The 14,086-nt window shown below is 37.9% G+C and overlaps 1 protein-coding gene across 1 annotated transcript in view; it reads left to right on the plus strand.

Moving 5' to 3' along the window:
• Nucleotides 1-642: 642 nt before the first annotated feature.
• The window catches only part of LOC104520409 (transmembrane protein 132D), a gene marked incomplete at its 3' end in the record, with an annotated part of 153,225 nt that continues 139,781 nt past the window's right edge, over nucleotides 643-14,086 (plus strand). Inside the window, exon 1 of the mRNA XM_010162095.1 lies at nucleotides 643-721. Within this exon, the coding sequence (XP_010160397.1) occupies nucleotides 643-721 (79 nt within the window). The remainder of the gene's footprint in view (nucleotides 722-14,086) is intronic.

Raw genomic sequence — 14,086 nt, forward strand, 5'->3', positions numbered from 1 at the left:
CCGGCGGCCCCGGGAGCAGTGAGCGCAGCTGTGGCGATGACCTTCTGCGGGGAGCCGGAGCCACGCTCGCCCCCTCCCTCTCTTGCAGAAAGTCAAACAAGTCAGTGAGGAAATTGAGAACTTAAACAAAACAAAAAAAAAGGCGCGCAACAGCAAACCCTGCTTCCGTGTGTGGATGGTTTCTGGGCTGATCAGCATCACCCAAAGGAAAAGTTTGGTGACGCCCGGGGAGCGGACGTGCTTTTCCAGCGGGACGCGGGCACTGGCTTGGTGAAGCGCGGGCAGACCCCCAGCCCCTGCCCAGCGCACCTGACCCCGCCGGCTCGGGGCTTTGTGGGGCACGGGGCTGCTTGCCTGCCTCAGACAACGGAGGTTCGGGACTGAGATTTAAGCCAGAACTGTTTCCTGTTTATTTATTTATTGAGAGGAGAGCGTTTTTCTTTTACAGCATCATCTGTTTTGAAGAAAGGAGGGAGGAAAGGGGAGGGTTAAAGCTAAAGAAATAAGCCCTCTCTCTGAAGGAAATGCCTCTTGTGCTCTCCAGGTGACCTTTTCTGAAAATGTAGCCTCTCCAGTTGACTGATTTTTATTTTGACTACAAAGTGTATGAAACTGAGCCCTAACTTCTCCACAAACCCTAGGATGTTCACTTCTGGGATTAGCAATATGGGGCATCTGTTGTCGCCTCTCCTCTTGAGCCTGGCAGCAGTTTTTTCCAAAGGTAAGGCTCAGTCTCTTCTGTCTGTTTCACTGCTTCTGTTTCTTGTTTATTTTGCATACACAGCCTCTGTCCCCTAGCTCTGTAATGCCTTGAATGTTGATACCCACAACTCGTGAGCGAAAGACTTGGGGGGAGCCATGTGCTAGTAAAAAACAAAGGTATCGTGATGGGAAACCCTGACTGGTAGGGTTTTTCCTTAGCTGACTGTGACAAACAGCCTACTCATTTACTGAGGCATTTGTTACTTGCCTATTGTGCTTTTGATCATGTAGCAGATGCTGGTGATGAGCTGAGCTGGTATCCAACCAGCTTTGAATTGCAAAGGGTTTGTTATTTGGAAATTTGAAATTTTCAAAGATCTGAGCTATTGGAATTAGCTGCCCTCCCATTATCTTCTATGTAATTTTTCAAGTTAAAGATCCTGTATCTCAGACTGGCTGACAATGTTTTAGTGGACCAGGGAAATACGTGCTTAGTGAAATGTTTAAAAGCTGCGATGAGAGCCTGAGACTGTGATCAAGTATCTGATATTCTGCATGCTGAACAGAGTTTGAATGTCCTGACAGCACGACTTCAGACGACTCAGTGATACCTTCCAGTGTGTTTACAGTAAGAATCAGAAAACCATATTACAATGCACACATTTTTGTGTGCATTTAAATCACCCTTTGAACTGAAAGTTTTCATTGATGGCCTCAGCCAAAAGGTGAATGCATTTTTGCAGTATTTAATTTAGATGATTCTGAACATTCCTGTGGGATATAAATTAGGAGAATACACATTTCTACTGAGAAGACATCATGCACAACAGCTGTATTTTGGCAGGAAAACAAAATTAAAGTTCACAAATGGTTAGTGTTCAGAGAGGAGTAATAGCATATGCATTTAATCTGTGTTTTTTCAAACATACTGATAAAGAGTTCTGCTTATAAGCATCACTGTTTAAAAAGCTATTGGTTATTCTTAACCCCTCTTTACACTTCCAGATTTCTTCTTTCTTGAGTTATTTTTTCTAATTACTTTGTATCCCGAACCGAACTTACTGACAGAAGGAATAATGCCCAGCTATTTATTTCTGTGGTGGTTCCATGTGTCAAATTCACTTCTCATTTTTTCCTTAGAACAGGTTAAGAAAGAAAGGAACAAAATTATAAGTCTCCTCAAGTGTTACCTAAATGCAGTGCCTACATAAGTACAGTTTTAAAGTTGCATTTGGAAATGCATTAGCAGCAGGGATTGGGACTCTGAGTCTTTTCAAAAGATTGCTTCATTCACAGTGCACACCAGTAGCTTTTGATTTCCCAGCTAGCTTGTAAATTATGTATTTTATTATAAGCAATATCAGTACTTTGGATAGGCTAACAATGCAGTGAGAATGTTAACTTTTTAATCTTATACTTTTGCTGTGTTTTAGTTTGCAACCTTAACATTGCATTAGCATAATGTTTGACACAGATTGCAGTTTATTCCAAGATTGGAATGTAAGTGGCATTTCAGTCCTATAGAGTACAGTGTTTGTTTTATTGCCAGCTCAGCAATTATAACATTGATATATGATTTTATTCCGAAATGTTACTTACATGTCCTTTGAAAGATAAACATAGGCAGAAAATTAAACTTAGAAAGGAGGTCTCAGGTGGAAAAAAATGCTATAAAAACTGATGAGTGAGATTTTTCTACACATTGTGATTGTGAAGTCTCATTAAATCTGATAGGGCTTCAGACCAGGTACAGAAGATCCCGTTAGAATTACTGGTATTGTCTGTGCTATTTACTTTGTACTTCAGATTCCAATATACTACCGTGTGTTTGGTAGGACTCTCTCCTGTTTAGCAATACAGATATCCATCTTTAACGTAATTGTCTATTTCCATACTTGGTTGCAGACTCATTCTGTACTGCTGTGCCTTATACACTCTGAAAAGACCAGAGTGTTCCAGAGATTTACAGTATAAACTTTACAATGTAAAAGGTTGATTCCCTCTCACCCCATGAGAAGATGAAAACAACAAAAAATATCAAACTTCATTACTACTACAGGGCATGTTTCTTTGATGTCTTTCTGTTGTTAATAGAAAAAACTCTTTCATTTATTGACATGATGACAAAGTTTTCCTAAAGAGGTAAAGAATCTTTTAACATGCAACAGCAATCAGCTGTCTATTGTGTATAGGTCTGTTGCTGATTACTCAGAACCATGGCAATGCACCTTTTTACTGCACAATTTCCAAATCTTTCAGGTAATAACGTTGAAGACTTGAGAACAGTATTGCTGTTTTGCTTTGCTTTTATCTTGGAAATGCAGAAAATAACTCCAGCCTGAGAAATGAAGTGTTGTTTTCAATAATGAGCTCCATGTTCTTATCAGAACAATTTGTCACCGATGATATGATCCATGTATTTTAATATATTATCAGTCTAATTATATATATTTATAGGGGGGTGTGTGTGTACATATGTATATATAGACAAAGGACAGAGATTATAAGGCTGTGTAACTGTAGTTATGGGAGCAGTTGCATTTCAGAGCTTTGTTTTCAAGTGGGAGTTTTCTTGAGTCAGTCCTGGGGGGCCAGTGCTTACCCTCAGTCAGTTGGGCATTTTGCTATTTGGCATCAACTATGAAAAAAATTTTTCAGAAATCTTCAGTTAAAAAATAACCAAACCCAGTTGACGTTAATGAAAACACAGACTAATGCAACAGGCACAATAATGTGGACATTTTGTTCCCTTATTTAAAGGGAAAACCTCTCATTAGCTTCACTGGAGTAGAATAAAATCTTTAATACTTGACTTGAACACCAGGTTCCATTCTTGGCTTCAGTCTATATTGAACTGAGCATCTCTTGTAAGATGCTGAACAATTTTAGAATGGGTATTGTGAGACTTAAGATTCAGAAGCCTTGTACATTATGAATGTTTGTTATCAGATAAAACACTTGTTTTAATTAATTTCAAATTTCAGGTCTAAGTTGACAGTAACAAAACAAGTGAATATTTTAGTGACTTTTTCTGCCTGCGTTCTGCTGAGCATTCTGGGCTGAAATCTTCCCACAAGTCACTTTCTAATGAGATTTCAGGCCACATAGCTGCTGTTTTGATTTTCTTTTTCTCTCAGTGTTTATTAATGCGGAGTCTTGGCAACTGTATTAGACAGGATTACCTTCTATACCCCGAGAGAGTTCCCCATGGCTAAAGATGTGGGTAGTACTTTTGCAGTGATGCCAATCTTCTATTATAGGAAAGTATGCGTGGGAAAATCTTCCAGAAACCAAAGCCCCAAACATTTAGTTTTGGTTACATTATAGGAGAGAAGTACCTGGATATTTGGATTTCAATTGCCTCTGTTTCCTTTGGAGTTATCCATGTTACAGTGTTCTGTGAATGCTCTTGATTTCCATTTAATCTCATCCTGTAGGTTTTTTTTTTTTTTTTTGTCTCGCTATAGACAAACTCTGTCTTTCTTTAAGCAATTTTACTGGTTCCATGATGATACTTAGTATCAGAAGATGTCATGCTGTGCACATTGCCAAAATACTTCACTGAGTATTTCAGTGGTTTATATCTTTGTGAACTGTAGTTGTATAATAAGCCACTTTCCTTCACTTTAATCTCACTTATGCATCCACTGGCTTCAGTGGGGGTAGTGTTGTACAAAGAACTGCATAGCTGTGCTTGTTAAGTGCATCCACTGGCTTCAGTGGGGGTAGTGTACAAAGAACTGCATAGCTGTGCTTGTTAATTATGTTCCATCTTCTGGGTGGCTGTGGGCCATTCCTGAAGATCTTTATGTGCAGATATTCCACTGACACTGAAGTGCACTGTGGACTTAATGTAAGTAGAAACATGGAAAATGAAAAGCTGAGGGGTGCCACAACCTGTGTTTCAGCACTACTTACTTTGGACTTCATTACTGTAGAACACTGGTAGTATATTAAGAATGGAAAATAGCGCTGTATGTGGGATTAAAATTGAAGTTTATTTTATTTAAGACATAGATTATTTTTTTCCCCTCCTTTTTGGTGGTGACTAGACAGGAGTTCAGGGTTGAATGTCAGTTCATGTAACCAGATTTTGATTGTGATGATGAGGGACACATTCTTTTCCTCAAACAGTGCTGACATTACTTGTGGATGGGCTCATCACAAGCACCTGTCGCTCTAGCTGTGCGATTGGTACGTATAGAAAATTTACTGTGTGCTGATTTCAGAGGACAACTACTTAGATGAACATAAAATAAGTGCTGTCAGTAAGAGTTTTTCTTGTAAGCATTGCCTATGTTTAGAAACCCAAAAAGTTTTGTTAAAAACCCAAAAGATGAAATCTTGCTAGCTTAAGGTTCAAGCTGTTCCCATAAAACCGAAGTTTTTGTACTTTGTCCCAGCTGTATTGAATTTACAGTCATTTGAGATATTATACAAGTGAAAGGGAAACTAAGTTGCACTTTTTTGCTCTTCTTGTGTTTCTTGACACAGCATACTTCTGGGAGAAGCTCCATTCTGCTTTCTTTTCTTTCAGTAAAATAATAAATTCAGACTAAACTAAAAAATTCTACAGCCAGACCCATGTTTTATTTGTCAGCTGCAATACTGGCTTAATGTGATTTGGTTTCTAATATTTCCCTGTAATGATTTTTTTACTTCTGTCTTTTCTTTTATTAGTTCCACAGGACTGGGGGGCTCTGTGACACCAACCAGTGTTTTAGATATTAATAAAAGCAGCTTTATTCAATAAAGATTGGTTTTATTTAATAAAAGAAAGAATCAAAAGATAATCTGATTTTTATGCTGCGTTCGCATTAAATCAGCCTCCTGGGGTTGTTGTGGATGTCAAGTCTAGTGGTAGTCTATCATGGGTCCTGGGATACATAAACATGACTCCAGACAGATTGATTGCAGAGAAGCTGAAGAGGCAGCTGAGATTCATCGCAGGTTTGGTTTATAAAGTGTTACATTAAATTACTTGATTTTCAGCAGTCTTTGTAATATTGTCTGCTGCATTATTAATGACAGTTCAAAATGAAGTGGATTTTAAATAGTTCAGAGACATTTAGATAACACTAATTATTAAGAGCAGATTTAAAGTACATATTTGAGGATGTTAGGCTACTTCACCCTCCTCCATGGAGGAAAAATTAACTGTCAAATGAGGATTGGCTTCTTCGTGTCCTTGATTTCTTCTTTTATGGAATAGACTTAATTCCAGTGTGTTAGTCTGATGGCCCCACAGAGCTCATGGATTGTAAATCTTCATCTTCCAAAGAGGTACAGCCTGTGTCGTATCTATGCAAGCTTCCACTTTCAACTTCAGTAGTGTGACTTAAACTTGACCAAGAGGATGATAGAACTTCCAGCTCTGTGATGTTACATCCATCTATTGATCTACAGTGGGTGCGATGCAGAGCCCATTACAGTCAGTATATGGGGTTTCATTGCCTTTACTTAGGCTTTAATTCAGAGTGTAGACAGAGTTTTCTGGAGTGGCATTTTTCAGCCTGTGGCCCACACACTAGTGGTGATTCATAGAACATCTGAGCAGCTTTGTGAAACCAGTGCCAGAAACTTTATGCATGCAAGCTAGAAAAAAACAAGGAGAGGAAATAAAAGGAAAAAGGACTCTTTCAGAGCACTTCCGAATTTGCTTTTGGTTGTTAACAAAGACTTTTGTGACAATGCTATGTAAGATGGTCTGGATTTCTTTCAAAAAGTTAGATGTCTCTTGTCCTTAAAAGGGTTGAGAAAAACCACTGTAGTGAGACTAACTGTAGTAATTTAAAGTATTTCTTTGAACTACTTGGTATTGTCTCAGTACTTCAGACACAATCACTGCTGGTGTGTGTTTCTAATCCACTGCAGCATAGATTCACTTAAATCAACATTGAGTAGTGGTTCAGTGAAGCAATGTAGGCGTAGTCTGCCAGTCACTTAATGGCATCTGCACTGTAGGGTCAATTAACTTCCTAAAAGGCTTCCGCTGTACTCACAGAGGATGTTTGTTTGTTCTTACACCCTCAGTCTTGTCTTTTTTAATTAAGGTTTCCAGAAAGGTTTCTGGAGGGAGTTTTCTGCCTTGTGCACAATTGACTTCCTGAAAGCTGCTCCCCAAAATGCACGTGTTTTTGTTTCTTCTACAGACCATGTAGAAATGGTTGGTAGTGGATGCATCTGCACTGATGCCACATTTCCCCAAATTTACAAAATAAAGGGCTACTCCCTCCTCCTATAGACACTTCACCTTCTCACAGGCCCATCTAGCTCTATTTTTAAAGTTACTTTGAATCTATTTGGTTTGTTTAGTTATTTGAGTTTTTATTTGTAAATAAAGACTTTTGTCACAAGGCTGGGTAAGATGGTTTGGGTATAGTCTTCTAGAAATTTGCTATGGTAATGGTTAGTAAACATTTTCCAGCCTTAATTTATTCAATTTTATACTCATTTGCTTTTCTGCAAATGGTGCCTTTTAATCTTAATAGCTCTTCTTCTCCTTGGTGGGATGCATTGGGCCCCATTAGTTTGCAATAAAACCACATGTAAAAATGATCATGTAGACTGTAAAACACGAGAAGGGGAAGGATATTGAATAACATAGATCCTATAAAAAGAGCAAAATAAATGAGTTAGCTAGTCATGTAGGAAAAAGTAGCAGGGGTAATAACAATGAGCATGCCAAGAAGAAGTGTGGAAGGATGTCAACATGCTCTTTATTCTTGGTGTACACAATTTTGAGGTAGACTAAGAGGCAACAGAAGCGTCCTCTCTAGCTGCACCAGGGTGCTCTACAGCATTCCTTTTGATTTATTTGCTTTCAAGGTAGGCAGACTGTTGAGCAGGCAGCCTTCAGACCTCTGGCTGAGGAACAAGGCAGATGTCCAGATAGTCACACAGATCATAGAATTGCTTTGGTTGGAAAAGACCTTTAAGATCATTGAGTCCAACCGTAAACCTAATGCTGCTGAGTCCAGTTGCCGAGATGAGCCTGCATGTCTTGCAAGCTAAAGAAATCCTCCGAGTCAGAAGGTTTAGTGTCATTTAATGCTAAATGATCTTAGAACTTTGAATTTGGTTGGCCCTCAACATCACTTACTTGCTTTTTATTTATATTTTTGAAAGTGTACATTTTATGCCTTCAACATACATTATGTAAATTCATTGTACAAGAGGAGGAATCTAAAATTGTCAGAGATAGCTAGTCGATACTATCTTGAATATTAATCCAATCTATAATACAAGAAAGGAAACAATACCACTTAGTCTTTAGTCCATGTACTATCAAAATCCTCAATTAGCACATAATCGTATCCTTCATTTCCTACTGAGCCATGGTGACTCATTCTATTCGTCTCCAAGAAAAGAAAACAGTGGTGATCTGCATGTGCTTGTGGTTGGAATAGCTGTATTTATCCTTCAGAGTTTTGCATCTCTGTCTTAATGTAATCAGTCTTGCTTGGTTAATTTTAATTTGGTAGGACACATTGGGTAGTTAGTTTTCTTGTCTATGTATGGCAACTTCCTACATTTAACTTCCTACATTGCTCTTATTGTCAGGTTTTCTTGGTATGAAGGAGGTCTTGATGTTCTTTCAGTGGGTTGTTTTGAGCTAGTCGTGAAGGAACTATTCAGCTCTGACAAAACTTCCTAGTGTAATAAATGTGTGAAACCAGCATGTATCAGCAGTTACCCTCCTGTCAGCTTTAGCACCTTTTCAGAAATAAAAATAGGATGCAGTTTGCTCAGGTTCACAAGCTCGTACCTGTTGAGCTGAAGAAGGATATCTTTATGTGGCCAACAATATGGGACTTGGGGCAGAATTGAGCAAACCTGATTCTGCCCAGCGGAGGAAAGAGGTGTGTATGTACTCTGGAAGTTTATTACCACACTTTGTTATTCTGTCAGCAGCATACAATGAATACTTCTAGAGTTTTCACTGATCTGTCCCATTTGCACAAATTTTCACTGTCTCTCTTCTGTTCAGGACCTACTAACTTAGATCCTGGGATCTATTAAACTCAGGTGCTTTGTTAGGTGTTACGCTCACCTACAGAATTAGACTCATCTGAAAACACTAGAAAAACTTGTCCTTCCTTCTGAAGAAGAGAATGGAAAGGGGACATATGCAAAAGGAGTGTCTCATAATCTACTAGTGTGCTAGTGCACATCTGATATATGACCAATTGAAATTTGTCACCTTCTAGACTGTAGTGGCAAGGCTGCTACTTCCAGATGTCTCTAATGAGTTTCTTTGTACCCGTTCTTAGAAATTCTTCTGAAATTCCAACTGCTCAGCAGTCCTGTAAATCAGAGTGTGAAAAAATGGCAATCCAAAATTTAGTGGACAATTTTCAAATCTTATTTTAGTCTTTCTGAGTTGTGATATTCCTATTAATGACAAAGGAGTAGTTATACCTTCAGTGAGTAACAATAAAAGGATTGTATTTCTTTTTAAAGCTTGATCTAGATCTTCCCTTGTTTACTCAGGGTTTATCAGTTAAGGTTCTCTTATTCCATATCTTTGTCCCTATTATTGGGCAAACAGTTATAAGGCTATCATGACTTTAGCTGTGCTCTGCTCTCTCCTTTGTGGTTGACTGTGTCCCCTGCAGCAGTTGTCTGATAAGAGATGATTTCTTGCATACTGAACACTTGTGCACAGTTGGATTCTGTTATATGCTTCTGACTCTTTGACACCATCTGCCCAGTAAAGTGGTTTTAATGGGTTTCCACTGAGCCAGCCTGTACTACAGCCCTGACAGCATGCTCTGTGTTTTTAAAAATAAACAAAATCTTTTCAGAAAACCTATCCATTGAACATTGGCCTCTCCAACAAAATTGAGGATTACGTACAGTTTGATATTTTGTGAAGGCAGAAATATCTGTATTTCATAGACTAAAATAGGGAAATGACTGATAGCTTAGAATGGTCTTCTAATAGTATTTGTTTATTTTTTTAAATGACCTTAGAAAGTATTATTTCCTGTCCCATTATTTAGTCAGGTATTATTATCCTTTTACAAAAATGCAATAATTTTACCTTGTTGGAGTTCTCTTTGTGAAAGCTGCGGAATGTAGTGGTTCGTGATGGTGATTTTAGGGGTCAGGGTACTCACTGGCTTTCTGTCACCTTTGGAAAATCACTTCAGTTCTCTCCTCTCCTTTTCCTTTTTAAATTGTCTTGTCTACTCAGAATACAAGTTGTTCAGAGTGTGACTGGTTTTACTTGTTGTTTATATAGCAACTGCTCTTCTCAGATGAGAATGTACATTTTACCCCATTAAAATAATTAATTACGAGTGCCTGAGTTAGAATTGGAACATGTCATTCTGATTGGTCCGGATCGCTGGACAACAAGAGCAACTCAAGGGCTCATAAGAATAGAAGAGTAGAGTAAGGAGAAAAATAAAGATATAATGAAAGCATCAATGTGATTTAAAAACTCAGAGCTTAGGTAGATCCCATCCCATGATGTTACAATTAATAAGCTATCTAAACCTTTTCAAGCAGCAGCATGATAAAGAACATAAAAGCTTCTTATACAAAGATGTAATTAAGATATTTTTATATTTCTTTTTGTTAGAACTGAACTATTAAAGAAACCCACCAAATTTTGAGTATCTGTATTAATAATGAAACAAACCACTTCGAATGATTTTTTTTTTTTTTAATTTTTTTTTTTTGGCAGATGGTACAGATCTCAGCAATGTTTCATTCTTTCTCTAACCCTTCAAGTCTTTGGGGTTTATTTTAAGGTCCTTCATGTTAGTAAGCTGCAAACATAGTGGGCAGCAGTGGTGATGAGATGGACTAGTGAAAGAAACTCTTGGATAGTCTCTTCTCTTATTAATGGCACATGAAAATTGAAATAGTTAAAATAAATGGGTTCTTCTGAACTTCTGAGCTGACTTGATAAGAACAGACAGAGAATCGGACACAATCCCATTCTTTGGTCTTTAAGTTTGGTTTGGTTTTGTTTGTTTGTTTGGGGTTTTTTTTCTAAAGGACATGGAGTTTGACCTCCAGCTGAGATGAAAGTTTCCATCTGAAGCATGGGTTTCTTTTGTCTTCTGTATTCTCTGTGCAGTACTAGTCCTTGTTTGCAGATCTGTGTAGGGAGACAGTACAAGATATCTGAACCTCTATTTTTAGCTGTCCATTTACTCAAGAGTAACTGTTGCCAAGACCCCCAAGAAAAACAATTTTCCACACTATTGTGGCATTTTGAGTGAATAGACCATGAGGCTAAGGCAGCTTTTCAGCATATTCTGATATAATGTTATAAAAGAACCACTCACAACATTAGCTTTGATATCATTTGTACAAGAAAGGCATTTAGCATTTTTAACCTGTGGAATATGCACGTGGTGGTACCATTTGTGAGAAAATTGGCAAGATCCCGTCTTTGCAGCTGAAGAAACAGACGGTTCCATCATCATTGAATAAATGGTCAACAGCAGAACTGTGCATATGACATTTTCAAACTATGTGAATCTTTATTCTTTGCAGGTTTTCTTACATTTTCTGTCTGATTGGGTTGAAAGCTTGTGGACCATCTTAGCAATACTGCATCCAAGTGCAGGTTCCCTTTAGGTTCTCACGTTTGCATCCTTGTAGACTTCTTTGGACTTGGTGTCTTTTGAAATTACCCAGTTTCACAAGGTCCAGAATTCAGACTGAATTTCATAGATCCAATTCCAGGTCAGAAAAAATATAAAGCAAATATCATTATGAATTCCTTGTGACTTAAAATGGTATTTCCCAAATGCTATTTATCAGGCTGATATTTTCAGTGGTATCTCAGTGCTCCTTTCTCTTTGTTTTTGTTAATACTTCATTTGCGTGTTGGATTAAATGCAAACTAAGGTAAATACCTAAGATCTGTGATCCTGACACAGTTGTTTGCTGTTGCTGTTGTCTTTTTTTTCCCTTTGTCCTATCGTAACTTTGGATATTGCTGTAAATATTCCCTGCTGTTTCTGCTGCAGTAGTTTAAAATACATATATCAGCCTCAGCGGTGACTTTTTGTGCCTTTTTATTTAGACTCTTTATCTGAGTAGCAATAGATCAGAGTAATGGTACAATAATCACCGTTGAAGCATTTATTTGTTTGTTTTCTTTCTATTTCTGTGTAGTCATATCCTCCTTTCATCTATTCCTGTCAGAATTATGCATGCGGTTTGGATCAGACCCTGAAAAAAGAGAAATGCTTGTAAGTGGGGAATGCTATGTATAGCAGACCTTTGTTACAGTATTTATAGTCCTGATGTTTAGAATGTCTTCATATGCATTATAGGTTCTCATCAAATAATCAAATTGCATCAATGATAATAAAAAAGATGGTTCATGAAGAGATTCTTTTCATCAGCTTCAGAAAAGAACAATTCATTTGGCAGCATATTTGCAGTGCTAACAAATCTGGGCTTTGGCAGTCTAAATCAAGATGAGTGAATTCAAGACTGAAGATCCATCACAGATTTGTCCTCATAGTAACTGCCTTTAGTTGCAGGGGGGATCATTCACAGACCTCAGATGACTTTAGCTGCTGCAGTAGGTCATAGGATAATCTCTCAAGTAATTTGCTCTGTCAAACCTGAAGTCTTCATGGCCTACAACTTCTATCTGGAAAGTTGTTGGGGGGCAGTGAAGATCAAAGGACAAAGAAAACTTCTCCCCAAAATGCAAAGAGAGTATTGCAGGATGTTATTTGGTATTACAGGATTTTTTTAGTGTTTCATACTGTGGACTGCTAAAGTCCATATTTTTTTTTCCCCTAATAAGTACATTCTCATTTGTGTTTCAATCTGAGAATAGTGGCCATCCTAGTTTTCATATCTGTGGTGACACTGCACCGTTCCATCAACTTCTTGGGCATGGTCTTTTGACTTGTTGCAGATGTTTGCTGCCAGTTTGATCAATTTATCAGAGAAACTACACATTCTCACACTTGTTTTATCATCTTCTGACAGACAGGCACTATCAAAATCTCATCTGGAGCCTATGGAATTATTGTAGCAGGTTCAGTTATGTTTTATGCTTCTTTGACATCTATCTTAGGAACAGCTGATCTATTGTATTCATCCTGGTCTAAATCTGACTGGGCCTTTGCAAATGCTGCTTTCCAGCACCTCTTCATTTTCTTCTTCAATGACTGAATAAATGTTTCTCTCAGACACTCAGTAACTGAATTCCTCCATAGTTCTTGCACTTTCTCTTGCCTCCTTTATGGGTCAATGCCATTACTGTTTTCCTTTCAATTGCAAGTCCAAGTCTTGTTTTTAGCACTGTGATGAACAGAGGGAATCTTGCAGGAAAACAGGCTATATAATGTTAGATTTTGAGATGACGTTGAACTTGTAGTACTGACCTGTAGGAGTTATCAGAAAGCAATTGGAAACCCAGGCTGGGAGCCCAGGAAATTAAGATTAAGGGCAAGCAAGAAGAAATTTATGAAAACTGGAAGACAAGAAGGAGAAATAAAGATCAGACTCTGAATTCTGTTCTGTGCTACTACTCTGCAGAGTAAGAGCTGATAGTGAAGAATGGGTTGGGAAAACTGCATAATAAAGAAAATCAGAATATTTGTTTCCTATGCTCTGTGTCCTGCTTCAGGCAGATAGTACGTGCCCAGACAATGCCTGTCACCAGAACAGTCCCAAGAGGTTTAATGTCCTCAGACTCCCTCACACATGCCTATACTACAGCTTAGGGGCAAGTTACAAATATATTTGACTTTATTCTATAAAAGTGGTATCCTACCAAACTGCAAAATTGCCTTCATGTTAGTTAAAGCAGTTTGAACTAAGAGGACACAATCCCTTCTACACAAAATGGCCAGGAGTCAGAGCTCTTTTTCTGAGGTAGTTCCCAAAATCACTGTAAATACTTCTTGCAGATATATTCTGGCTAAAGAACTTGGCTGATAGAGAGGAATGGGAAATGGAGCATCTACCATGCAGTCTAATACTGAAAAACAGGAAGATCAGCTTTGTTCTGTTCAGCAAAATAAGTGAAACACTCTCGTATTTTTACATCAATGGAACATCTTTGGTGGGGGACAACTGAAAGTTTAACTTCAATTTCAGACTAAAACAAATATTGAACTACCATAATTTTTCATGGAATAAATAAATCTTACTTTTGCCTATGAAAAATTCAAGTCACAAACAACCAAAATTGATTGTTGCTTGTTTTCATAATCTCACATGCAATGGTTTGTACTTTATTTCACCTACCTGAAAGGAAAACTAAAATAACTGATGTTTGGTTACTTTATATTCAGTGGTTGAAAATAACTCCTCTTGTTTTTGCAATAAAGTGTTTTCTCATTCATAGGAACTTTTTAATTCTCACCTCTTTTTTCAGTAGTAAAGGGTT

This window comes from Antrostomus carolinensis, unplaced genomic scaffold (assembly GCF_000700745.2).
Source record: "Antrostomus carolinensis isolate BGI_N321 unplaced genomic scaffold, ASM70074v2 scaffold4482, whole genome shotgun sequence".
Lineage (NCBI taxonomy): Eukaryota > Metazoa > Chordata > Aves > Caprimulgiformes > Caprimulgidae > Antrostomus > Antrostomus carolinensis.